Source organism: Lemur catta, chromosome 21 (assembly GCF_020740605.2).
Source record: "Lemur catta isolate mLemCat1 chromosome 21, mLemCat1.pri, whole genome shotgun sequence".
Classification (NCBI taxonomy): Eukaryota; Metazoa; Chordata; class Mammalia; order Primates; family Lemuridae; genus Lemur; species Lemur catta.
The window spans coordinates 21,167,273-21,194,117 of record NC_059148.1 but is presented as its reverse complement, the minus strand read 5'-3'; the positions used below and the strand labels follow the sequence as shown (position 1 = coordinate 21,194,117).

At 46.9% G+C, this 26,845-nt stretch overlaps 1 protein-coding gene and 1 long non-coding RNA gene across 5 annotated transcripts in view; one reads left to right on the top strand and one right to left on the bottom strand.

Annotated features, from left to right (window-relative positions):
* The window catches only part of VSIG10 (V-set and immunoglobulin domain containing 10), a 28,950-nt gene extending 10,241 nt beyond the window's left edge, over positions 1–18,709 (bottom strand). The window contains exons 1-4 of one of the 3 annotated variants that reach the window (XR_006730763.1): positions 18,302–18,709; positions 11,839–12,120; positions 4,769–5,071; positions 2,713–2,973 (exon numbers count right to left, since the gene is read on the bottom strand). Coding sequence is in view for 2 of the 3 variants with exons in the window: in XM_045535040.1 (XP_045390996.1) it covers positions 2,713–2,973; positions 4,769–5,071; positions 11,839–12,120; positions 18,302–18,380 (925 nt within the window). In the remaining variant the exon portion in view is untranslated. The remainder of the gene's footprint in view (positions 1–2,712; positions 2,974–4,768; positions 5,072–11,838; positions 12,121–18,301) is intronic. The other 2 variants (XM_045535040.1, XM_045535039.1) reach the window with 2 other exon arrangements.
* Positions 18,710–21,570: 2,861 nt separating this feature from the next.
* Positions 21,571–25,092, top strand: LOC123626152. 2 transcript variants are annotated; one of them, XR_006730762.1, is made up of 3 exons: positions 21,571–22,275; positions 22,430–22,557; positions 24,752–25,092. It is a non-coding gene; the product is annotated as an uncharacterized LOC123626152 (long non-coding RNA). The 2 variants fall into 2 exon arrangements; XR_006730761.1 differs by lacking the exon at positions 24,752–25,092 and adding an exon at positions 22,811–23,014.
* Positions 25,093–26,845: the final 1,753 nt, after the last annotated feature.

Here is a 26,845-nt window from a genome sequence, read left to right as displayed (position 1 = left end):
AGTCCCAGCTACTGGGGAGGCTGAGGCAGTAGGATCGCTTAAGCCCAGGAGTCTGAGGTTGCTGTGAGCTAGGCTGACGCCATGGCACTCACTCTAGCCCGGGCAACAGAGCAAGACTCTGTCTCAAAAAAAATAAAAAATAAAAAAAATAAAATGGGCACAGTCTGACAAGGATGTTTAAGAAGACAACAGGGCAATTGTTTCTAATTGCTCATGGAAAAAATTGCCACTAACTTAGTGACTTAAAACAAATTTATTTTCCTACAATTCTGGAGGCCAGATGTCTGAAATGATCTCACAGGGCTAAAATCAGGTGTTGGCAGAACTGGTTCCTTCTGGATGCTCTAGAGCTGTGGTCCCCAACCCCCAGGCTGTGGCCTGTTAGGAACCACCCCATCCCCCACCCCAGTCCATGGAAAAATCGTCTTCCATGAAATTTAGGAACTGAGCTTATAGCAGGAGTTGAGTGGCACAAGCAACCGAAACTTCATCTGTATTTACAGCTGGTCCCCATCGCTTGCCCCCACCTGAGCTCCGCCTCCCCCCACCTGCTATCCCCATCCATGGAAAAATTGTCTTCTATGAAACTGGTCCCTGGTGCCAAAAAGGCTGGGGACTGCTGCTCTAGAGGATGACAGTTTCCTTGCTTCTTCAGCTTCTGGGAGCTGCCTACATTCCTTGACTCCTGGCCCCTTCCTCACATCACTCCATCCTCGGCTTCCATTGTCACACCTCTACGACTCTGACCTGCCTGCCTCCCTTTTGTAAGGACCCTTGTGATTATATTGGGCCCTCTTAGATAACCCAGGATAATCTCCCCATCTCAGAATCCTTAACTTAATCACATCAACAAAGTCCCTTTTTGCCACGTAAGGTAACATAGTCACATGTTCTGGGGATTAGGACATGGACATCTTTGGGAGGGGGGGATTATTCTTTCTACCACAGGTCTATCCTAGAAAACTTAGAACGTGGCGTCCAATGGCCTTGGAGTCTGATTTGAGCAGGACATGGGGAGCCGAAAGGGCTACCACAGTGATCCCTTTGTTTTCTTTGCACAAGAAGCCTTTTCTCAAAACGCACACTCCTGGGAAGGGTAGCAAATTCTATTTATTAAGTCCGTGCTTTGGGCATCTGTGGCACAGAGGGTGCCACACTGCGTTCCTGCCCGGGAGAGTGAAACCACACCTTCCCTTGGCAATTGTTCTAAAGAAGATTCTAGGGTTTCACAGCTATCGTCCGGGAATAGGGAAGGGAAAACAAAAGAGGATGGCTCAATGGGAGATGGAGTAGCCTAAAAGCCTTGCTCTCTGGGGCAGACAACAAAAGAGAATCCCCCAAACCTGGCTTTGCTTGGGAAACTCACACATGAGCTCCCCTGCCCAGATTTCTTCTGGGGTCACAAAGACAGCAGCAGTGACAAGCCTCGTCGGTATGTTTCTATTTGGGGGCCCCCAAACCAAAGTTTCAGAAATGGCCCCTTTAGCCTTTATTAGAAGCAAAATAAATAATCTTCCTGGTGACCCATCCCCCTGCCCTCTTTTTCACCAAGCAGAACATTACACCCCTCAAAAAGCTGAGTCACCCGCATCCGGCCAGTGTAGCAGCTATGCATTCAGAGTTTAGCTTAAGAGGATGCTGTGCGCAGGGTGAGAGGCTGGGGAAGGGGTGGGACCCTCAAAGATCTGTAAGAGATGAACAACATCCTGGGACCTTCACGTAGTGGGCTGGCTAATGGCACAGCTCATCATGAGGTGAGTCTGTTTCTTTAGTTTAGGGACCTATGTGCCATTTAAAGAGAGATCTGGACAGCTGGAATCCCCTACAAAGCATCACTTTTCATCGTCTTGGGGGCTATGCTGTTCTGCATTCCCTGAGGTGGACATTAACGTTACCTTTCATCACCTTACTAGTCCTCTTAGGTGGAATGATCCAAGTGATATGTACGCACATCAGAGCTTGAGAAGCCCTCGGCTAAAGCAGCAGTCCCCAGCCTTTTTGGCACCAGGGACCAGTTTCATAGAAGACAATTTTTCCATGGACTGGGGGTTGGGAGGATAGCTTCTGCCTGGCTCACTCCCTCTTTGATCACTTGCTATGGGGGAAGCCAGCCGCCATGTTGGTAGGACACTCAAGCAGCCCTGTGAAGAGTCCCAAATGGAGAAGCAACAGCTTGCCAGACGTGAATGAGCACCTCTGAAGTGGATCTTTTAGATGATTTCAGCCCCCTAAACTTCAAGTCTTCCAGCTGAGACCCCAGACATCATGGAGCTGAGACAAACCATCCCCACTGTGCCCTGCCTGAATTCCTAAACCACAGAAATCATGAGGTAATAAATAGTTATTATTATTTTAAGCCACTATGTTTGGTGGTAATTTATTATATAACAAGAGATCATTAATGTATGAACCTCATCTATCTTTTTCACTCTTCCATCCTCAGCACCTAGAAACGGTTCCTGACACATAGCAGGGGCTCAATTAGTATTTGTCGAGTGAAAAAACAGCTTGGACTAGAACCAAGAAGTCTGGCCAAGCACCTTTAAAGTTTGAAAGGAATGAAATATAAAGCAAAAGAAAGGAAGAGTGGAGAAGAAGTCAGTTCACTCTGACACCCTGAGACTTCTTTCCCAGAAATACTTTCAAATGCTTCTCTCAGGAGAAAGGAAGGCAGGTGAACCCCAATCCCAGGACAAGGCAAGAGAGACTCACCGATCTGTACCACGCAGCTGGCTCCTGACTCCGGCCCCACAATGTGGCTCCCAACACACCTGAACTTCTTGCCATCCGACAGCTGGGACTGGTTCAGAATTTCCACCCCCAGCTTTGACTTCCCCACAATCACACCTCCTGGCTCTTCTGTCCACAGGAAGTTAGCACCAGGGTATCCCCCGTCCCAGCGACAGGTGAGCTGTAGCATGAACGATCCCGATGACATCTCTGCCCAGCACTGAGGAGCTGCTGGAGGGGGTGCTGCAAAACACCAGAGAAGGACGTGGGCTTAATCACAGACCCCTGGATCAGCCATTGGACCGGTTCTAATGATTGCAGGGTCTCAAAGAAACATCACCCCCACTTAGTGTACCTTGAAATAGCTCCTAGCAAAAATTCATGTCTGACAAGTCAGTTTTCCTCTGCTGGGTGTTAAATCTCCAAGGACCTGAGCCTCATTCGTCTTTGCATTTCTCACTAACCTCGTGTAGCTATTTACATTTAATTCATAATGTTAATTAAATTACGTGAAATTACAAATTCGGTTCCTCCATCATACTGCCCACATTTCAAGTGCTCACTAACCACACATGGTGAGTGGTGATTTCTATCATCACAGAAAGTTCCACTGGGAAATGCTGGCCCCTAAAATCTAATAGTGGTTCCCTCTAGCTGGGGCATATGAAAGACTGGGAGTTACAGGTGGAGGAAGACGTAGTCACCTCCACCCCTGACATACAAGCCTCTGTACTTCTGTTCCTTTTCACCAGGGACATGTATTACTAAAAACACACAAATTCAATAGACTACAAACCTGTAAATCCAGTATACTCCATATGCATTAATAACTATATATTCATTATTACATACATAAGCATGTATTTTTATATATTTTATGTAATACATATGAATAGAAATAAATTTAGATCTTATCTGGATGGGTGGATATGTAACATGTACAAGAAAAATTACTTGTACACCAAGTACAAGTTTTGGAAATACACCAAAATAAAGGTTAGAGTACAAGTGATTATTTTCTTTATACTCATCTGTATTTCCTACAAGCATGTATGATTTTATATACAATATATTTCATTTATGATACAGAACATTGGGACTTAGAAAGGCTCTAGTAACATTCGAATTAAGTACTGTGTCATTATCCTGCCAACTAATTTGCTCTGATGCTGCTCCCCTTCATTAGCCTGGCTTCTGGGTACACTCTGCATTGCCACAGTGGCTTTCACCCAAGATACTGGGTATTGGAGTGTTTGGCTGGGGTCTCCCCATACCCAGAGTAAAGACGCCTGGACTGCTGGTTCACAACAGTGCTAGAAGGCCAGGTACCTGTGACGGCCACACCAGGTTCACAAAAAGAGTGTCTGAGGATGGATGAATGGATAAATAAATAGTGGCTTTTCCATACAATAGACTATTAGCCGTAAACAAGAACGAAGTGCTGATACATGCTACAACATGGATGAAGCTCAAAAACATGACCCTAAGTGAAAGACAAAAGGCCACATATTGCGTAATCCATTCACATGAAGTGTCCAGAACAGGCAAATCCATGGAGATGGGATGAATGCAGACCGGGGGACGTCAGGGGCTGGGGGGAGAATGTGGGTGAGTGCTTGGTGAGTACGAGGCTTTCCATCTGGGATAAAGAAAATGTTTTGGAACTAGACAGAGGTGACGGTTGCACAACATAGTAAATGTCCTAAATGTCACTGAATTACACATTAAAATGGGTAATGTTATATACTTTCATCTCAATTTAAAAAAGAAAGACAGAATGCATGAGGCTCTGCATTAGTTTCTCTCTGTGGCTCACAGGGACTTTCCTGCACCCCAGTTAGCAGCAAACTTCTAGAAGGGGTGATTCCCTGCCGCAGCCCCTGGGTGTGCACGTGTGTTTTCTGGGAGCTGCGGAAACATGTCTGGACCCACGCAGCAGGCAGGCATGCCTTTAAAGACAAAAAGAAGAGGCACGAACACGCAGTTCCTAAAGGGTTAAGGTGAAGAAGTGCGAGGGAGGGGAGAGCTTCTTACGCACAGTAGACCAGGAGCTCGGTGGTCACCTCTCGATGTCTCCCACTGAGCATGTTCATGGCCAGACAGGTGTAGTTCCCCTGGAGATTTGGTGACATCAGTAACAGCGTGAAAGAGCTGACCGTCAGGTTGTTTCCGAAGGGTTCACCGCTGGAATTCCACGCCTGGAACCACCACTCAACCATGGGCGGAGGCCAGGAGCTGCTATTGCAGCTGAAGTCCACCTGGGAGCCCTTGACTGCATAGAGTGTGCCATTGGGGAGCCTGCCGGTGGCCGAGATGTTGACCTCAATCTGATAGGGGCCACCTGGGAATGACAGGGGGAATGGGGACAGAATTAATGACTTCAGAGTTCATTTGAGCTTCTTACTAGCTCTAATAGACACACGAGTGATCAGGAAGCAGCCAACGAGGAGGACAATATCTATAGACCACTGACTATGTGACAGACAAATGCTGTGTTAAGTGCCCTGATACATTCTCTCATTTAATCCTGGGCAGTTATGCAACAGTTATTGGGGGGACAAATCCTTATAGAAGGGGAAAAGTTTAAATTGTTCTTTTTTTAAAACAGTGCAGGGTGGAAAGGATATCTATGCAGAAAAGAATTAACACAGCAGGCCCGGAACGCTTGCAAGGCTGGCCCTTGGCCTGTGTCTGGGAACTTGGATTTCGGGAGGGTTCCCACCAATCCCAGAACTGATAACAGTCACTGGGCCTAAACTGTTTGTACAAACAATGTGGTTTATGCAGAACATCTGCTTTCCTTCTGGGCGTCAGAAACTTTGGTCCATACGAGACATATGGTGTCTCTGTGACCAGCCCCCAGAAAGAAACTTCAGGCACTGAGTCTCGAATGAGTTTCCCTGGTTAGACATTTGACATGTGTTGCCACAGTTCATTGACGGAAGATTCTAATGTGTCCTGTCCAACTCCACCAGGAGACTCGTGGAAGCTTGTGCGGGGTTTTCCTAGATTCTGTCCCATGTGCCTTTTCCTTTTGCTGATTTTGCTGTGTATCCTTCTGCTGTAATAAATCGCACGACATGGTGAGTCCCGTGAGTCCTCCTAGAGACTCATCGAACCTGGGCATGGTCTTGGGGACCCCCCCAGCACAAAAGCACACTGAAAATCAAGGGACAAAGTAGCTGTGTGACTGTGGGCAAATTACTGTCCCTCCTTGGCCTCCATGTCCTCATCTGTAAAATGGGGTGATAACAGTCCTCACTTCCCAGGGTGGTTGTGACAATTCAGTGAGTTAGGACAGCAGAGTACTTGGAACAGTGCCTGGCATTTTGGAAGCACCTGATACACTGCTAGGCTTCACCTTGGTTCCCCTCACATTTCTGAACTTCTTATCCCCTGAAGTGCCCTCTACTGTTGGTGACCTGTGCACCCAAGATGCCACATCTCCTTAAAGAATATACCTCCTGACAAATATATACATTTGTCAATTAAAAATTTTTAAAAGAATATATCTAACAGCTATTAATTCTAAAGTAATTTAGTGTGCTACCTCTCCCAGGGACTTCCTCTTTTAAAAAATAAAATACAGGAAGGACAATGCTTAGCCAAAGGAATAAATCTATGGCTGTAGAATTTTTTTATTTTTTTGAGACAGTGTCTCACTCTGTCGCCCAGGTAGAGTGCAATGATATCAAAGTAGCTCACTGCAGCCTCAAACTCCCAAGTTCAGGCGATCCTCCTGCCTCAGTCTCCAGAGTAGCTGGGACTACAGGTGCACGCCATGATGCCCGGCTAATTTTTCTATTTTTTATAGAGACAAGGTCTCTGTCTTGCTCAGGTTGGTCTCAAACTCCTGGCCTCAAGTGATCCTCCCACCTCGACCTCCCAGAGTGCTAGGATTACAGGTGTGAACCACCGTGCCCAGCCTGGCTATAGAATTTTGAACAGAAATAGGCCAGTGAAAAAAATCATTTATGGGAGGTAAAGGCTTTCCCAGATAGAGCCCCTTGAGGCACAATATCTAATTCTTCTATGTCCAAGGACATGGTATAACTATAGAAATCATGGGCTTCTAAAGACAATATTGTTGTCAAGTTGGGGCTGGCTCCTAACAGTTGCAGGGATCTGCTAGAATCATGTCACTGCCCACAAAGAGTCTGGGTAAATATTATACTGTGGTTTGGGAGGTACTCAAATGTCCCATTCATTGTTGCTGGCTAGTTGGTTAGGTATGCAGACCGGCAGGTCCCAGGGTGTGCCCGCAGTTGGTGCACATCCAATTAAGCACAGGGTACAAGCCAATGCCTGGGCCAGCAAAAGTAGTGTTAGACTGCACAAGTCTGTGTCTTCTATATTGTAGTCTGGCAGTGGGGGTCCCAGTGGCCTGGCGTGTACAGCATAGACCCCCAGAAACCAGCTGGGAGGGGCTTTTGACCAGTACAATTCTCAGCAAGAATTGGAGTTAGTTACAGGGAGTGGATGAGAAGGAAGCAGGCAGAAGAATTAAAAAAAAATAATAAGAAAACCCAAAGAAAACTTTTATAGACATTATCCTAGGCAAAGAATTTATGAAGAAGACCCCCAAAGCAATCATAGCAGCAAGAAAAATAAATAAATGGGACCTGATCAAATTAAAAAGCTTCTGCACAGCCAAGGAAACTATCATTAGAGCAAACAGACAACCTGCAGAATGGGAGAAAATATTTGCATGCTATACATCCGGTAAAGGGTTGGTAATAAGAATCTATATAAAACTTAAGAAAATTAACAAGGAAAAAGTCAAACAACCCCATCAAAGAGTGGGCAAAGGACATGAACCAAAACTTTTCAAAAGAAGATGGCCAGGAAACATATAAAAAAGTGCTCAACATCTCTAATCATAAGGGAAATGCAAATCAAAACCACGAGATATCACCTAACTCCAGTGAGAATGGCCTTTATCAAAAAGTCCCAAAACAATAAATGTTGGCGTGGATGCGGAGAGATAGGAACACTCATACACTGCTGGTGGGACTGCAAATTAGTACAACCTCTGTGGAAAGTAATTTGGATATATCTCAAGGAGCTAAAAATAGGAATACCATTTGATCCAGCAATCCCACTACTAGGCATCTACCGAAAGGAAAGAAAGACATTCTATAATAAAGACATCTGCACTTGAATGTTTATGGCAGCACAATTCACAATTGCAAAGATGTGGAAACAGCCCAAGTGCCCATCAATACATGAGTGGATTAATAAAATGTGGTATATGTATACCATGGAATACTACTCAACGACAAAAAACTCAGGCTCTCATAAGCACCCATCTCTGCTTCAGATAAGCTTGGCACGATCCACATTAATCAATCCTTGGGCAAGAGTCACCCCATCTTCTGACGGGCCCAACATTCCCTTTCTCTAGGACTCTACGTTGTGATAAGGTGGTGACACCATTGCCAACTCAGGAAGCTCTGCTAGTGGGTACATATCAGATGGGCCCATGGATCTTTCCTGAGACACTCTTTCTGGGAAGTTCAGAGTGACAGCCCCATCCCCCAAACCCCAGCTGAATGCTAAGGAGCTGAATGCTCCTAGAGGTTGATACAAACCAGCTTCCTCATTGCCCATGTGCCAACTGGTTGGAGTGTTCCCTAAACACTTGCCTAGTCTGAGAAAAATAGACACAGGGAGAGCCTGGCACCATGTACCGTGAAATCTGACTGGGGTCTTTCATGGGCTGACTGTTCAACTCAATCGCTCAGCCAATAAGAGATGATATCTTGAAAAAAAGCACAGGGTCCACCAGGATGTGTTCAGAACTGTGCTATCTTCCTCATCTCTCCAGCCTTTCTGCAGGTAAACACAAAGCTGGTCCAGCCTCATACCCTCTCCAATTTGGAGGCAGGAGGGGATGAGCAAGTTGAAATAAACAGCTGCACATCCCCGAACTGCTCTGGACCAAGAGAGTTCTGTACTCTTAGGAGCAGAGACCCAAACCCGATGGCAAGACTCTTCAACCTCACCTTTAAATGAACAGGTAGCGGCGCAGACTCTTTTGTCATGGGATGAGTGATGCAATCACACTGCGGGTGTCCATTCCAGGCAGGTTAAGTCACCCCAGACCAAGAGAAAACCTGACTCCCTAGAAGGCAGAGATGCCAAATGCCCACTGATGGATAAGCAGAGGTCCAGGGGGGAAGGAAGGAGAAACCTACCAGCCCTCATACAGCCAGCTTTGTTCTTCTACAGCCTCTCTGTCTGTGCCCGCATTCCAAGTCACGTACAGATAACAAGTTGTCACATCCTGGAATTTCTCCCCCCTAGCTTCCAAGGCTATTCTAGGATGTTTCCAAACTTTTCTCCTTCAGAGAAGAAGGGAATGTGACCATGTTAGCAACCACGTCAGTGAAAAGATCTGGGCACATGGGGTCCCCGACCCACAGCAAGGCCTGTAAGTCGATTGTTGGGAACTAGAGATGCACTATCCCAGGGGAATCCCATCACCAGCTTAACCAACGCATCAAGGTAGCACGGACCAGCTCCACACCGTGAGCCGAGGGCTGCAGAACTTCCTCTCATTCATTCGTGCCGCAAATCCGTGACTAGGGTCCACCATGACCCCTGATTTCACAGACGAAAAAACTAAGGTTGGAGGAGTTCAAGGGACTTCTCCAAGGTCACAAAAACAGCAGCCAGCAGGACCCAGATTTGAACCCAGGCATCTGGACCTCAGAGTATATATTCTCAGCCACTCAGCAATACCACTGCCCCCTACCCAACAGTGGCTGGATCAAACCCAATCCATATTCCCAAATTATCTATGCAAAAGTGAGAGCCAAGTTCCAACGAGAGATGCCAAGCCCTCCCGTCCGCCACTGTCTGAGGGGCAGGAAGGGGCTCCCGGATGCCCAGGGGGCCTGGGGTTTTGCCCAGGGCCCTCCTGGAATGAGAACAATGAGTGGGATCCCAGAGGGCTCTGGTGTATGTGAACCAAAGGGCTCGTGGTGTCTGCGTCCTATTTTCACAAACAAGCTCTATGCCCATCAGAAACCAGGTATATTTCCAAATGAAGAAGGTTCCACAATACAAATCACATCACAGTAACTCAGACACGCACAGGGCTTCCCTCCAGAGTACAAAGCACCACTAAAGTTCATTGACAGTTTTAAAAATCTAAGTTCACATTCATTGTAACGAGACCTCGCATTTATCTCCCTACAGGGCAATAATGAAATAATCCGATAAACTTAGCCAAAGATGAATAAACTCGTGTCAGATCAAGTCACCATAAACTGGAGAGTGATGATAAGAACACTGAGTTGCAATGCCCCCTTTCTCCCCTATGGTCAAGAGAGAAGATACTTACTGATGAGACAGATATGAAGGGATTATTAATTACTACTGGGCAGCTGGACTAAGGGAGACCAGCCAGCACTTGCCATGGGCTCACAGCGGGGACCAAACAGCTGGACCGAGATGGGTGACATTTCTGGATACACCCACATTCATTCCTGGACATTCAGGAATTCACTGATGGCATCTCCAGATACACGAACATTGCGCTCACGGATTCCACAAACTTTGCAAATTGGCAGAAACCTTACAGTTTCCAAAACTCTAGAACTATCCTTGCGGCCTCTCCTTCCTTCATCCCCTACTTCTGATCCACCAGCAAGTCCTGCTGCTCAACCTCCAAAATATTTTCTGAACCTGTGCATTTTCACCAAAGCCACTGTTGTCACCCCGGTTCTGGTCACCACCATCTTATGCTTTCGGTTGGCTTCCCTGTTTTTTTTTGATCAGCTCTTCTCGATACTACACATATATCCTCCATGTGCAAATCAAAGGATGCCACACTCCTTATATGCTGAATAAAGGAATGCATAAATTTTTTATTTTATAGATGAGGAAACGTGGATGCAGAATGGTAAAGTGATCACACAGGTATGTCTATTAAACTACACACCCTGGATCTAGAACACGGATGTCCCTCTGAACCAGTGACCAGTAAGCTTTGTCTCTCGAGGGCCAGAGAGCAAATACTTTCAGCTTTGCAGGCCACACGATCTGCGCCACAGCCACTTACCTTTGCCACTGAAGCAACATAGGCAGTCAGAGATAGTACGTAAATGGATGAATGCGACTGTATTCCAATAAGACCTCATCTGTGAACACCAACATTTGAATTTCATATAATTTTCACATCACAAATATTCTTTTGATTTTTTTTCAATGATTTAAAAATATAAAAAATATTGATAGCTTACAGGCTATACAAAAATAGGCAGCAGACCGGATACGGCCCACAGGCTGTAGTTTGCAAACTTCTGCTCTAAATTCACACGTGTGTATCAGCAGATACGATAGACGGGTTTAGGAAAGTGCAGTAGTGAGGGCAGCTCATGCCAAGCTCGGGACTTAGCACGAGAGCGTAAGAGCACTCACTGTACCTCACAAGGCATGCAAGGTATTCCACAATTAACAAATGAGGAAAACTGAAGCTTAAAGATAATAAGCCACTTACTCAAGGTGACACAGAACTAAGTGACAGTCTTAGGACTGGAATTCAGGCAGTCTGACTTGATTGTGTTAATTTTTTTTTTTTTTTTTAAAGAGATGGGGTCTTGCAATGTGGTCCAAACTGGAGCGCAGTGGCTATTCACAGGCATGATCACAGCACACTGTCGCCTTGAACTCCCGGACTCAAGCAATCTTTCCCACCTCAGCCTCCAGAGTAGCTGGGACTACAGGCAGGGGCCACTGCACCAAGCTTCATTTATACTGTACCTTTGTTACATAATACAATGATATTAACAGCAAGGATGAGACTAACAACCAGCTAAAAATAAAAGCAAACTATTAATAATATGCCAGGAGTCATTGGAAGCACTTTATAAACTGGTATCTATTCTTCACGGCAATCCCACAAGGCCAGAATTCTTTTCATCCCCCTCTTACAGGTGAGGAAATACAGGTGTGAGAGGTCAGGTCACTCAGCTCCCAAGTGGCAGAGCCCAGAATGAAATCTTGGCCATCTGAGGGCAAAGCCCATGCCCCTGACCTTGGCCTCCTCATGTCCAAGGCTGTGAGCACCTCCCCAGCCCTAGTCCCACCATCCCCACTTACTGGCCACCTGCAGCCACACGTGGAACCACCGAGTCACATTCAGGATCTCCTGGCAGGTGTAGTTGCTCTCATCTTGCAGGCTCAGTGCCTCGATGTGCAGGGAGCTGGCGTTGACCAGAGAGAAGCGGGGCGAGGCTGGCGGGAGGCTAGAATTGGAGGAGACAAGGAACACAGGCTCCGAGGAGTTCCGGTACCAGGTCACCAGGCCCCTCGGTCCCGAGATGTTGCCACAGTACAGGGTAACATTCTCATGAACTTCTCCGATGACAACAGCCTCCAATCCTGTGCAAAAGAAGATGAGGCTGTTACTACCTATCTTGATCTCCAAGCAACCTCCCTTTTTAGACAGTCCCTCTGCATTAGGATTTTTTAAAGAAATCAGGTGTGTGTTTTTAAGATGTAATAACAGGCTGGGTGCAAAGGCTCACATCTGTAATCCCAGCATTTTGGGAGGCTGAGACAGGAGGATCACTTGAGGCCAGGAGTTTGGGACCAGCCTAGGCAACTTAGCAAGACTCTGTCTCTACAAAAAAATTTAAAAATTAGCTGGACATGGTAGCGTGTGCCTGTAGCCCCAGCTATTTGGGAGGCTGAGGCAGGAGAATTGCTTGAGCCTAAGAGTATGAGGTTGCAGTGAACTATGATGATGCCACTGTACTTCAGCCTGGGTGACAGAGTGAGACTGTCTTTAAAAAAATAATAAATAAATAAAATGACACATAGAGCCTCTTGTGTATTGGGATTCTTGGCCAGTCATTGACGTTAATGAACTTGTGGCTGATCACAAACATAGCCACAATTCCCGACCCCATCCCAGTTACTATCCAAGCCCGTCACTGTGTCATTCTGGGGCTATTCCGCTCTTACTGGGGGCTCAGCCATGTGACTTTTTTAAGGCCAACGGGATGTGAGCAAATATGACCCAAGCAGAGGCTTTTACAGTGCTCGTGTATAATCACCAGAGAAATGCAAATCAAAACAAAATGAGATACCACCTCATGCCCATTATAGCAAGTGTGGGTAAGGATTTGGAGACATTAGAACCCTTGTGTATTGTTGGGAGGAGTGAAAGATGGCAAGACTTCTGTGGAAAACAGTATGGTGGTTCCCCCAAAATTAAAAATAGAACTACCATATGATGCAGCGATTCCACTTTTAGATATATACCCAAAAGAATTGAAAGCAGAATCTCAGAGATATTTGTTCATAGCAACTCTATTCACAATAGTTAAAACATGGAAGCAACCCAGTGTCCACTGACAGATGAACGGATCAACAAAATGTGCTATATGCATACACTGGAATATTACTCAGCCTTAAAAAGGGAAGAAGTTCTGGCACATGCTATGACATGTATGAACCTTGAGGACATTTTGCTAAGCAAAATAAGCCAGTCACAAAAAGCAGATACTGTACAATTCTACTTAGGAGTAGTTAGAGTAGTCAAATGAGACAGAAAGTAGAATGGTGGTTGCCAGAGAGTGGGGAGGGTGGGAGTTACTGTTTAACGGGTACAAAGTTCCAGTTTTACAAGATGAAAAGATTAGCAGGGCATAGTGGCACATGCCTGTAGTCCCAGCTACTTGGGAGGCTGAGGCAGAAGGATTGCTTGAGCCTGGGAGTTTGAGGTTGCTGTGAGCTAGGTTGATGCCATGGCACTCTAGCCCGGGCAACAGAGCAAGACTCTGTCTCAAAAAAAAAAAAAAAAAAAATGAAAAGAGTTCTAGAGATTGATAACGGGGATGCACAACATTATGACTGTATTGAATACCACTGAACTATATACTTAATGGTTAAGATGGTAAAATTTATATCATGTATTTTGCCACAATAAAGGAAAATAGAACAAAACGTGCTTGTGTAATTGGACTTATTCACTTTCATCCTTTGCCATCACCATGAGAAAGACATGCCCAAGTGAGGTTTCAGGGGGAGTATGAAAAGCACATGGTGCAGGTGGGACTGCAAAGTAGTACAACCTCTGTGGAAAGTAGTGTGGAGATACCCAAAGAACTAAAAGCAGACCCACCATTTGATCCAGGAATCCCACTACTAGGTATTTACCCAAAGGAAAAAAAGACATTTTATAAAAAAGATGCTTGTACTCGAATGTTTATAGCAGCACGATTCACAATTGCAAAGATATGGAAACAACCCAAGTGCCTGTCAATACATGAGTGGATTAATAACATGTGGTATATGTATACCATGGAGCACTACTCAGCCATAAAAAAAAAAAATGGTGATCTAGTATCTTTTGTAACAACCTGGATGGAACTGGAGACCATTCTTCTTGGTGAAGTATTGCAAGAATGGAAAAACAAACACATGTACTCAATACTAAATTGGAACTAATCAATCAACGCTTATGTGCACATATGGAAATAAAACTCAAGGGAAATCAAGTAGGTGGGAGGAGGGAATGAGTAAATTCACACCTAATGGGTACAATACACACTAACTGGGTGAAGGGCACACTTATAACTTTGACTCAAACTGTACAAAAGCAAATTATGTAACCAAAACGTGCATATTGCCGTAAAACTCTGAAATTAAAAAAAAAACAAAAACAAAAAAACGACATGGTACAGACCCAAATTGTCTCAGTCACTTGTTCCAGCTGAGGCCATTCCAGGTCAGCCTTCAGCCAGCCAGCCCATCCGTCTGTCCCCAGACATGCGAGTGAGCCCAGGCAAGATCAGCAGAGCCACCTAGCCACCCACCCAGGCCTGTGAGCAATGAGCACGTTGGTTGTTTTGTGGTTGTTTGGTTGCAGCACTACTGTAGCAATTAATAACCAATGCAGAACCCAAGTGGTTTTATTTGCCTAGAAATGCAGAAGAGGTGGAAGGAGGAGGGCTTCGGCTTTGTTCCCACTGCTGCCTGGCTTCGCTCTCTCTCTCTCAGGTCAGGTCCAAAGGACCCTGGAGTTAAAGGCTGTCCTGGAAGCTCCATGCAAGAATGGGCTGGTGGCAGTGCCCATGTGCCCCCGCGGGCCAGGGCCGGTGCCGGGCCCTGGGGATCCAACAGTGCACAAAACAGAAACCTCCAGGAGTTCACAGTCTAGTGGGGCAAAGAGATAATATACTGAAAATTACAATGCAATAGGATAAATACCAAGATAAGGCCTCAGAGAAAGGACTCCTAAGTCCAACTGGGACAAATGTCAGGAGAGAATTCCTCCCGGAAGCTGAACCCAGATCCAGCGGATAAGGAGCACTCAGACAGGTAAAGGTGAGGATGGGTCCCAGGCAGAGAGAAAAGCGTGTTCAAAAGCCCACGTCGGCAACAGCAGCCTTGTTGGAAATGCCAATCATCAAGCCTCACCCCAAAACATCTAAATCGGACACTAGGAAGAGGCAGGCAGTAGGCTGTGGTTTAACAAGCCCAGGTGATGCTGATGCCCACTCAAGACCAACAGGTGCTGAGGGGCCACTGCTCTGGCATTAGACTGGCACTAGGGAACAAGAAGCAAATGCAGCCCATTTTGCTGAGAAGTCTCACATTTTCCAGCCCCCTCCACAATCGACAGCCACATACAAAGAGGCCACCGGGACAGGACTGTGGACAGAACCTGCTGGGGTGCTGAAAATATTCTGTAGTTCATTAGCGGTGATAGTTGGCATATACTCAAACCACTGAATTGTACACTTTCAAAGGGTGAATTTTATGGTATGCAAATTATATCAATAAAAGTGTTATAAGAAATGAACTATCCCTTGCTTCCAGGAATCCTTCCCATTTACAAACGAAAGACTAAGAGGTACCTGTATTTGGCCTCTTGTCTGGTTAGAAGGGGCTCCCTTTGAAAGACCTGATGCCAGCTGGAGCCACGGGATGTTCCGACTCTCTCACATCCTTGGCCTTACCCCTCTCGAAAGACTTCCGAGCCAGCTCAGGATGGGGGGGGGGGCAAAAAGGCCTAAGCCACTTGCTGAAAGGTGGAGAATGTCACCTAATGCTAGAGATTCCCAAACAGCAAGAAATGCTTAACGATCACTTTCAAAAGCAGGTGAGAATTGTTTTTAAACAATTATTGTTAAACAATTTAGACCTGGGAACCCGGGTGCTCAGGTGGCAGTCCCCACGAGGAGCAGAAGATGAACTTTAGAGTTACAGATGCAGCGTGTGTTCCTGAGATCTGCACAGCCTGCCCTTTCCCTGACTCCTGGGCAAAGGAATAAAGGAACAGTGGCTTGGAAAAGCTCCGGTGAAACTTTAGTCTTAGAACCTGAGCTAACCTGGTCTTCTCCTCTAAGGCATAGAATGACATGATCACAAAAGAAACCATTTGAAGGCATTTCACTTCTCCTCCTGGCTTTGCTCACTCCATTTTTTTTTTTTTAAACTACTGAAGCTGCTGAAGGTGCCCTTAGAGCTCAACTAGTCCAGAGATGTGGCAGCCCTGAGGGCTGGGTTGAAGATGAGGTTGAGTCCTGGCTCAGTGGAGAAGAATACAGTCATCGATTAGTGATGTCTGACACAGATGCAGAAGGGGTTGTCCTGGAGGATGTGTTAGTTCCATGGCTGACAGTCCTACACTGCCTCATTTTAGTCTTGAGAAAACTGAGGTTCAGGAAACTTAAGTGATTTGCTCAAATCACAGGGAGATGTGGAATTGTCATTCAGGTCTCAAGTGCTTCAGATCACGGGGATTTACTCTGGTTTCCCATACCAGGCAGGGTGAGATAAGAAAACATAGTAACAGTCTGTGCTGCAAGAAGTCATTCACATGGTGTTCAGAGGGCCCTGTTGTCCCCCATCCTTAAATTCAGAACATGGAACAAAGGCTGGAGAAACAGAAACTCCCTAGATGCCGCCCTTATATTATTATTTAAAGAGTTGGAGTTATACCCAAACATTTATGTTTTTCCTAGCAACTTTTCCAAAAAATGCCCTGGTGTTTACAATCTCAGGGACAAGTGGAAGCATAAACTTCATTTGCACTAGAGTGTCAGGAGAATGACATTTTTTCCCCCCAAGACAACTCCCAACTTGAAAAACAAACAACAGAAATACACCAAGCTCAGGAAGCCACTTGGTACTATATACAAAGGTGAAACAGGCTTGGGCATCAAAATAGCCAGGCATGGCAGGGGAGGCAGGCTCCCCAGCTGGTGAGCAGCAGTCAGCCCAAAAGGGTTCATTCCAGCAGGATGGCTTCAGCCCAAGGTTCTGATGTCCCAGCCCCCTGGTGTTCACAGTGCAGGAAACACTGCAGACAGCTGGGGAAAGGGGAATACTGGATAATCACCTTTTAACTTCTGGAGATGACCACCTGGGGACTGTCCTTCCTCTCCTCCTGCCCGGCACAGTGATCACTAAGTTAAATGCCTGGAGAAGCCGGCAGGTAATGTCCATGCCTGAAGAGAGCCAGGGGTAAGTACTACAACAGGGACAGGACTTGGGGTCACATGCTCTAGGTAAAAGACGATGACCACTGCTCAGTTCCAGGTGGGCACATGGGCCCCGTGTTGCCAGACCTTTAGATTTTCCCAGAGAAACTGAAAATCTAGATTATGAGAAATTTTACTGTTTTTAAACGACTGCTAAAAACAAAGCAAAATAAAAATTTGTGAGAGCCTAACAATTAGGAACTTTTGGCACTTGCTGCTAGGAAGCTCAGGCACCATTTATGACCCATCTCCAGAAACCTGCAAGAGGCAGCCAGCTGGGAACACTGGAAGGTAGCACGCCACCTGCATCCTGGCAATCTACACGGCCTCCTGGCTCCCTCCGCCCCAGTCTGCTCCCTGCTCGCCACACTCCCTGCACACAGTAGACATGCATTAGCTGGTGAATTAAATTCAAAAAAAATTTTTTTCAATCTTTTTACATTCTACATATTTTTTGTAAGCAACTTTCTATTCTTTTTTCTTTTTGTAACAGAGTACAGATGAAGCATTTAAGACCTTTTGCCAACCATGTCAAGGATGAGGGGAAGTTTTTTTGTAAGTCTGAAAGTATTTCACAATAAAACGTTTTTTAAAAGTGAATGCACAGCTTTGAACGCGCTACTCCAAACAGGTAGGCTCGCAGGGGTGCGTGAGGAGAGCCACAGGTTACAGGTGTAAGGCGAGTTCAACCTTAGGCAGGGGAAGGAGAGTTTGAGCCCCAGCGCAGCACCTAAAACCAGAACGCGAATTTACATCCGACACTTTAAAAAAAAAAAATCGCTTTCCCCAGCACGTGCCTCCCATCTTCCCCACCAGCGTCTGCAGCCCCGGCGGCTGCCCACCCCAGGAGCCCGGGGACATCTCGCCCTGCACCGAGCGCCGGGAAAATTCCTTCCTGCAAAGAGAGCTGAGCTGCGGGCAGGAAACCCAAGACCCTCCCCGGGCGGCTTCGGGGCTGCGGCCACCACGGATTCGGGTGGAGTCGGAGGGAATTCGGTCCCTCGCCGTCCCCTCCCCATCGCTGCCCGGGAAAACTCAACTTTTTCCTCTGGATCGCGGCCCCTTACCTGCGGCGACCCAGCCGGCCAGGAGCGCCCCGAGGCAGACGAGCACGCGGGGCTCGGGCGCCCGGCCGCCTGCGGCCATCGCGCCCCGGCTCCCGGCTCGGGAAACGCAGGCTCCGGTTGGGCTGGGCGCGCGCCCGGGGGCCCCGGCCCCTGGGGTACCGACTGCTCCTCCCGGGTCCTCGGAACCGCGGGGTGGTCCTACTGTCCTCGGCCCCCAGGAAGGAGGGATGCTCGGGAGAGCCCGACGTCCGGGGCTGGGATCCGCGCTCCGGGGCGCCCGGCCGGGGAGGGAGGGCGCACCCCGCCCCCTGCGCCCGCCTGCCCGCTCCCGCCGGCGGAAAACAACAGGAGCGGGCTCCCCCCGCCCCCCGTCCAGGCGGGAGCCCGGCTTCCTCTACCGCGGCCGGGGAGGAAGGCTTTATGCCGAGGGCGCGCCGAGCCCGGTCCCGCCGGGCCGGGGGCGGAGCGCCGAGGCTGGGCCCTCCCCGAGTCCGCTCCGGCCGGGACAGCGGGCTGGAGTCGCGGGCACAGCTGGGCGGGACGGAGCCCTGCAGCTGCCGCAGGACGCGCCCCCGCCCCGGCCCGCGGGCTGCAGAGGCCGGTTGCCAGGCTGCAGACTGCGCGGGGCCCCCCTCGCTGTCCCCGCCGGGCGTCCCGGGGGACTGTCGCCTGTGTCCCCGTGCGCGGGGCGGGCGCCAGGGCCGCCATCGCCGCCTTTTTTCCACCCTTTGCAGAGGGAGCAGGAGAAAGACGATCCCAGGACCTTCCAGCCAAAAGCAGCCACGAGACTCGGGTTCTCCTATTAACTGGCTGAGACCACACAGTAAGAGCGAGGGCCAAGCGTGAGCAGGACTTGTTTCTCCAGTTTTGTTTTTGTCTTTCCCTTTTGAGCTCCCCCACCCGCACCCAGCCACACTCCCTGGCGTCCCCGCCGCGCCCGCGCCCCAGCCGTCTGTCCCGGGAAAAATGCGGCTGTCACAGCCTCAGGAAAAGCTGTAGGAGAAACTTCCTGTTAAAAAAAAAACTGAAATTAGTACAGTAAAATATCAATTGCAGGCTCTGGGAGGTGGGGATATAGGAATTCACATTCTTTCGACTTTTCTGTAGGTTTGAAAATGTGCATCATAAAATGTTAGGGGAAAAAACAAAAATCGCTATTAAAATCGTTGGTTTTGTTGCCCAAAGGCCCCTTACTGAAACGCTTCTTCCATGAGGAAATCCTCTTGAAACCAGTTAAAAAAAAAAAAAAAGTGTGTTTCTCCGGATATGAACTGAGCTATGAAAGTGAGCAATTCTTCCTTTTTTAACTCTGCTCAAAGATGTTTAACTCTAAAGCCAATTCTCGACAGGGCTTTCCCTCTTTGGTTCTTGTTTTCCGTCTTTGACCTTGTGATGGAACATAAATTCTACCCTACCCAGACTTTTTCCTGCACGCCCAGTGCCTGGCACCTAGTTGCCACCCAATATACACTTGTGGAATAAACCAACGAGAGTTAATTGGTTTGAGTATTGTAGTTCCTCATCTTTCCTGGCAAACACCTCACATCCTCACCTGAACTAAACAAGCTATCAATAAAATCAATAACCTGCAAGTTTTCAGCTGAGGGTCTGGAACTTTCAGTGGCCTCATGGTGAATTGCACAGAGCGGGCATTTGCTGAGTCGATGTGGGGGTTCTAATCTCACTGGGCCCTCCCTACAACCCTTGGACCTAAGGAAACATTTGATCCCATTTTATAAGTGAGAAGCCTCCAGCTTTGGGAGGTGACATTCCAAGTCACACAGCTGGTTGGTGGTAAAGCGAGGACTAGACTCGTGTCTGTCTAACTCCAAATCCTGCCCAACAAAGTTCTAATCTTGTCACATATACAAAGGCTGCCAGGGCCAAGGGGACATGTGTCTGAATGCTTGGAGTGTCACCAGGCGAGCAGACACAGGCATTCCCCTAAGCAGAGCTGGCCTCTTTGACTTGGGTGCAGGTGCTCAGGCCAGCCCTGAGACAGGAGCTGTGTTAGGAAACGCTCTGCTCTGACGTCCACTTGGATTTCAGGCCACTCTAGACAATAGGAAGTGCCCCACCTAGAAAAGTGTCCAGTGAGTTGGGGGTTCCCCAGAGGGTCCCCAGCAATGTAGGGTTCTTTTAGAGCCCTAGTTTCCCCACCTACAAAACAGAGCTGATATCCACCTCATGGAATTGTTGTAAAGATAAACCAAGACCAGCCGGGGCAACATAGCAAGACCCCTGTCTGTACAAAAAATTTAAAAATTAGCTAGGCATGGTGATGTGCACCAGTAGGCTCAGCTACGTGGGAGGCTGAGGCGGGAGGATCGCTTGAGCCCAGGAGTTTGACGTTATAGTGAGCTATGATCACACCACTGCTCTCCAACCTGGATGACAGAGTGAGAGAGACTCTGTCTCTAAAAAAAAGGAAAAAGAAAAAAGAGATAAACTGGGTTGACTTGTACAAAGAGAACCAATAAAGGTCTTGACAGACCTACGGCATGGCTCTGGGACATGCCACTTAGTCAAGGCTCCTAAATCCCACCATCAACCCTATCTGGACCACGGGGCTTAGCACTGCTGTGTCCAGGTGGGCTGTTTTGTTTTGTTTTGTTGAATTGAAAACTTAGTCTGGGCTCTGGGCTCAGTGCTTTACATACATTAGTTCATTTAGTCCTGGTCCCAACTCTGAGAGGTAAGTATGATTACGCCCACTTTACAGATGGTGCTAAGAGTCTAAGTTACAAGGCAAGTAAACCAGGAAGCCGTGTGAACCGTAGTCGGAGGCTCCTGCCTGATTCCACAGCCAGCTCTTTGGCAGCTCAGATCTTTGAAGTCTCAAGTAAATTTTTTTTTTTTGCAGGTTAACCAATTTTAATGGAACCAAATGATTATACAATACAATTTTCTATGCATTCACAACAAAATATCTTGCAGCCTTTCTGGGAATTGGAGAAAGTGTCCTCAGCACTCGGGGTCCCTTATCCAGCCCTGAAGGGACTTCATGGAGAAACACAATGTGGAGCTGAAGATCTCAAACCCCGACCTGCCCATCCTGGTCCTAGACTGCTCCGATGTGCAGCACATGCTCTGGGCCCGCTACAGGCAGCACAGGACACTGAGGGTCTGGGACCCCGATGGGGGAACCTCAAGCAACTTATCTTTATGTCTTTTATTTCTGCCCCAATCCTCCTTTTGTCATTGTCTCCTCCCTAGAAGTCATTTGGAAAGGTTTCTTAGCAACAACCTGCTTCTTGGGTCAACCTAGAGATAGTCCCCTGGGAGCTTCTGAAAGAGAGTGTCCGTAGGGACTAGCTTGAGTGTCCAGAGGAACTAAAAGGTGGATGACAAAATCCTACCTGTTCCCCCTTGGATGGGTCTGGGACCCACAGGCTGGCACCTCAAGGAGCAGGGACAAAATCAACGTGATTCATTCTTTGCAGAAGAAAACCTGCTAAATCTTCCAGTAACATCGCTTTCCTCCACCTCCCCTCAGCCTTCTGCCCAGGAGAAAGACTTGGGGTGTTTGGATGCTGTAGCAAGAAAGTTCCTGAAATCAGTCCAAGTTCCAAGAACAAGCAGGCAGGGGGCAAGGTGCCAGGCGCAGTGGCTTGTACCTGTAATCCCAGCTACTCGGGAGGCTGAGGCAGGAGGATTGCTTGAGCCCAGGAGTTTAGGGAGAACTCATCTCTGAAAAAAGAAAAAAAAAAAAAAAGGTGGCAGGATGAGATTGAAAAATGAGAGTTGTCAAATGAGTCTACTATTTTTGACCAGAGCCCCACCCTCTCCTATCCAGACTAGTGACCAGGGGGCTGAAGTTTAGTGTCTCTGAGCAGCAAAGAACCATGCAACTTGGCAGGCAGATCCACCCCCAGAAGGCGAAACTCCACTTGCAGAGGGATCAGGGAAATGGACAACCAAGGGTTGGATGAACCACCGGCTGTAACACCCAAGAGCAGCCTAGGAATGTGCTGGTAAATGTTTAACCACAGACTCTCTGGGTGGGGGCGTGGGGGCGGGTAATTTGCAGTGTTTGCCAATTTCCATGGTGTAAATACCTGCGCTATGGCCCATTTCAAGCTACCACTGGGAAGTTACTAAACTACACACACAACCTGTTCTCTATAGCCTGTACCACTGGAACGGCCCCTCGTTGCCCCAGCGAGACAACGCCAAGGTGGGAAACTTTTGACTGGGAAAGGCATAAATGAGATCATCCGTGATGAGAGCTGCTGGGAGGCAGACAGATGACTCAGGTAAAAAACACTCTTTGATCACTGTTTTGTTCTTTGATCTCACACTCACCTACTGAGTGCATTTGTTGGCCAGGACAAATGTTATTTTCCCAACGCCAAATTGAGACATGTGGCGGGGCAACCTCAAGTTCATTTAATTTGTGGAGATGGAAACTTAGGAAAATCAGGGCTATCCTGAGAAAGCTAGGGTGAAGGGATTTCCTGCAGGTGACATGCCTATTCCTTAGATATCGTTTGTTTTTTCTAAATGCAGAAGAGAATGGAAAAGTGGAAGAACAATGGAAGAGAAAAAAATGATAAATGTATGGTACAGAGAATAGAAGTACTTCATTAATGTCTGTGAACAAGAAAGTGAATCAAACAAAATAAATCTAAGCAATTTTACGGTGAAATTATATCTTGAAAGTAAGCTTTCTGCCCACCCATCCCCAACCCCCAAGTCCTCTTCCCCAGGGAAAACCAGTCTCACCAACTTCTGAAGACTACAGGTTCTTATTTGTTTGTTTGTTTTTAAAGACAGGGTCTCACTCTGTCACCCAAGCTGGAGTGCAGTGGCATGATCATAGCTCACTGCAGCCTCCAACTCCTGGGCTCAAGTGATCCTCCCACCTCAGACTCCAGAGTAGCTGGGACTAAGGTGCACACCACTCTATTTTTGGTAGAAATGGGGTCTCACTCTTCTTAGGGTCTCAGTACTTGATCATTGTTTGCTTAAGTCTTGTCTCCTACCCCTGCAAAAGTTCAATCCCATTTCTCAAAAACAAGTGTGCTAAGAACTTAGTCTTGCTAAGCTGGTAGAGACAGTGTTAAGAGGCATGGTACTACTTGCATCCTGGCTGGTTTTCCAGCTGACGCCTGACTTCCTATACGATGTTGAGAAAGCTCCCTTGTAATATTGTACTGTGTGCTTCCGCCAGGCATACCTACCATGGAACAAATTCTTCCATCCTTTGAGCAAACCTCTGAAGCAGGTACAATTCTTATCTGCATTTTACAGATGCGGAAGCTGAGGCTCTGGAGGTGAAATAACTTTCCAAATAAAGCCACACCCTAAACCCTATGTGTATAGAATAAATGACCCCTGTCCTGAGCATGACACTTCCTTAAAGTGATGGTTCTCTGATGGGCACAGTGGCACATGCTGTAGTCGCAGCTACTGGGGAGGCTGAGGAAGGAGGATAGCTTGAGCCCAGGAGTTTGAGGCTGCGGTGAGCTATGATCTTGCCATTGCACTCCAGCCTGAGCGACTGAGTGAGACCCTGTCTCTAAAAAAAAAAAAAAAAAAAAAAATTAAATTAACTAGTGGTTCTTAAACTTCGTTCAGGGTGGGAAGATTAAGAACCTTGTGATGAATCTATATACCCTCCTCCCAGGAAAATATTAATACACTTATTCACAACATTTTAAAAGCAATTTCAAGAAGTGAAAAACAAAAAACAAATCAACAAAAACCAGTCCTGCAGGTCTAAACTGGAATTGTAAACTAGGTTGGCCTGGCCCAGGAAGAAGTAAAAAAAAAAGTCACTTACAAGCTGGAATCACCAGGTGGCGCTCTCAGCTCTGAACAGGATCTGGGTTCCGCGGCCAAGGTCATCTAAGAGATACTAGTTGGTCCAAGCTTCGTGGAACTCCAAGAATTTGAGAGATTGTTGTTTCAACCAATAGCTTTCACGTTCCAGAGGAGGAATAGTGTCCCCGCTTGCTCAAGGTCACAGCTTATGGGCAAAGCCAGGACTCACCCACTCGTCCGATGCTGATATTGCTAAAATGTATCACATGGTTCCCTGACCCATTAAACACAGCATAGTGGACACAATGCGTTATTTCTTGTGATGATTCAAGGAATGGACTTTTGTGTGTGAACACTGGGGACGTGGGCATCTGTGCTGTGCTATCTGCGGGGACCAGACAGATTCAGAGGACGCTTATCTGCCACACGAAATGGCCCGAGACTGGTGTTTCTTTGTTAACACAGCCAGTCCACATTTTTGTTCATTCCTCCTGGGTTGAGACCCTGAGCACAGATTTTGGTCCTTCTGTCTGTCAGGTTTGCTGATGCTTCTGTGTGTCCTTAGGGGAGTTATTTTTCCCTTCTCTGAGCGTCCCTTTCTGTCAAAAGATGACCACTAATTGACAATTATTAACATAATTATGCTTCTTGCTCTTGTCAATTTTCTGCTTTATACACACTCAGCTTTCAAACCCCGAGGACCAAACTTATGAGAACTCTCTGGAAAGTGAGACTACACAAGCACTGGATGAGAAGTGCCTGTTCCTTCGTGGACTTTGTGACATGTTACGAGGCTCAGCAGACCCGGTTCCAGCTGAGTTCTGAGAAGCGAGAACGCCAGCCGTGCATGTTCACCGGCTAGAAGACGTCTGCGGAAATCGAGTTGTTTTTCAGTTCAGTAACCTTGGAGCATCTCTTTCCTTTCAACATGTATTTCTGGCCGTTCCAACATCAAATAACAACAAAATTGTATTTGTATAAATGTGACCTCCAAAACGCAAAGTTCCAAGAAATGTGAAATTTCACTCTTTAGCAGATTTGTTCATTGCTAAGTTTCTATCAGAGATGTGCACCCTTCGTTCACTCTCCTGCTGCAGCCCAGGAGTCCATCCTCTCCCCTCTGGTCCTGCTGTCTTAACTGGAGTTCCAGGCTTTGCTGTGTGCTGTGCACAGCACCAGACACTGGGGTGGGGATGGAACAGAACACAGTGCAGTCTCTGCCCTCAGGAAGTTCACACTCATCCCCTTCCTTAACTTCCCTCTTCAACTGGCTCATTCCCAGCAATTCTTCAAGTTCAAGTTGTCACCTCTTCCAGGAAGTCTTCTGTGGTGTACGCAGCAGGGACAGGGGCCCCTGTGCTGTGTTCCTATAGCACCTGCAGAAATGCATATCACAACCCTTGCCATTCTGAACTGTAATAATCTCCGTATGTGTCTATCTTCCTGCTCCAGCCTGGGTCCTCTGGAAGGCCTAGACAGTGTCTCACTCATTTTTGTGTCCCCAGGGCCAGCACAGGGCCTGGCACATAGATGTTCAGTAACTGGTTAAGTGAACGAATAGAGTTTTGATGCCAAGAGAAGCAGATGGTAACACTCTATGTATCACTCAGGAATAGTTTTATTTTGGCAACTCTTGCTCACAAAGTTCTAGAACTTTGATGATGGTTCTTGTTTGCCTGAAACTATGTCCTTGGTAATCAGTTCATTTCCCCCGTCCCCCTCTTTCCAGGGGACATCTGGTCTCCCTGGGAGTTGCTTGTGTTCTCTGCCCCAGGGGACAGCCTGTCCTTTTGGGGCCATCTTTACTGAGCATCTTCACCTATGTTTACATAATGTTGCAAACAGGCTTGCACTGTTCTGGCCCTGAACGTTTATCTCCTTAGTGAAGTGAGTTCTTCACTTTCTCATGCTCCCTGTTTCCCAACCTGCATTCTGATCTTTTCTGATTATAGGATAAAGTCCTGGGTTCTGGTATCAAACACACTTGGATTTATAGCTCTAGCCCACTACTTCAAAGCTACATGACCTGGGAAACTCATGCCTTTGAGCCCCACTCTCCTCGATTGTAAAATGGAAGTGATAACTGCAGTCCTCACCAGGGTTCAGAACAGGGTTGAGAAGATTCTATGAGACAAAGCATGGAAGATGTTTAGCGTGGCCCCTGGCAAAGAGAAAGAGCTGAATAAATCTCGTCATGCCATTTGGGATGGACAGAATACTTACCCCTTCCTTACCATTTCCCCATATCTCATATATCAGATTATCACCATGATAATTATTTGGTTTGCTCCCCCCAAAACACACCCAGCTTTTAAAACTCTTTTTTGCTACTCAATTAAAAAGTCATGTTAATTGTTTTGAAAGGAAAATTTGTAAAAATATAATTAAAAAGTTCAATTCACTGTGGGAAATGAAAGTGCACGTGACAGATCTTCCTAAATTTTTTATCCCACCCTAAAAAATACCCCCGTTAACGGTTTGTTGTTTATCTTTCCAGATATGTGTTTAAATACGTATGCATTATACATGGGACATAAACATACAGATTTTTTAAAAATATAGATGAGGTCACACACTGTATGTTTTTAAGTGAATTGCTTTTTAAAAAGATTTTTTAAAGTGTACAATTCAGTGGGTTTTTTTGTACATTCACAAGGTTGTGTGACTATTATCACTATGTAATCCCAGAACATTTTCATCACCCCCAAAACAAACCCCAAACCCATGAGTACTCACTCACTCTCCATTCCTCCCCTTTCCCAGCCCTTGGCAACGGCT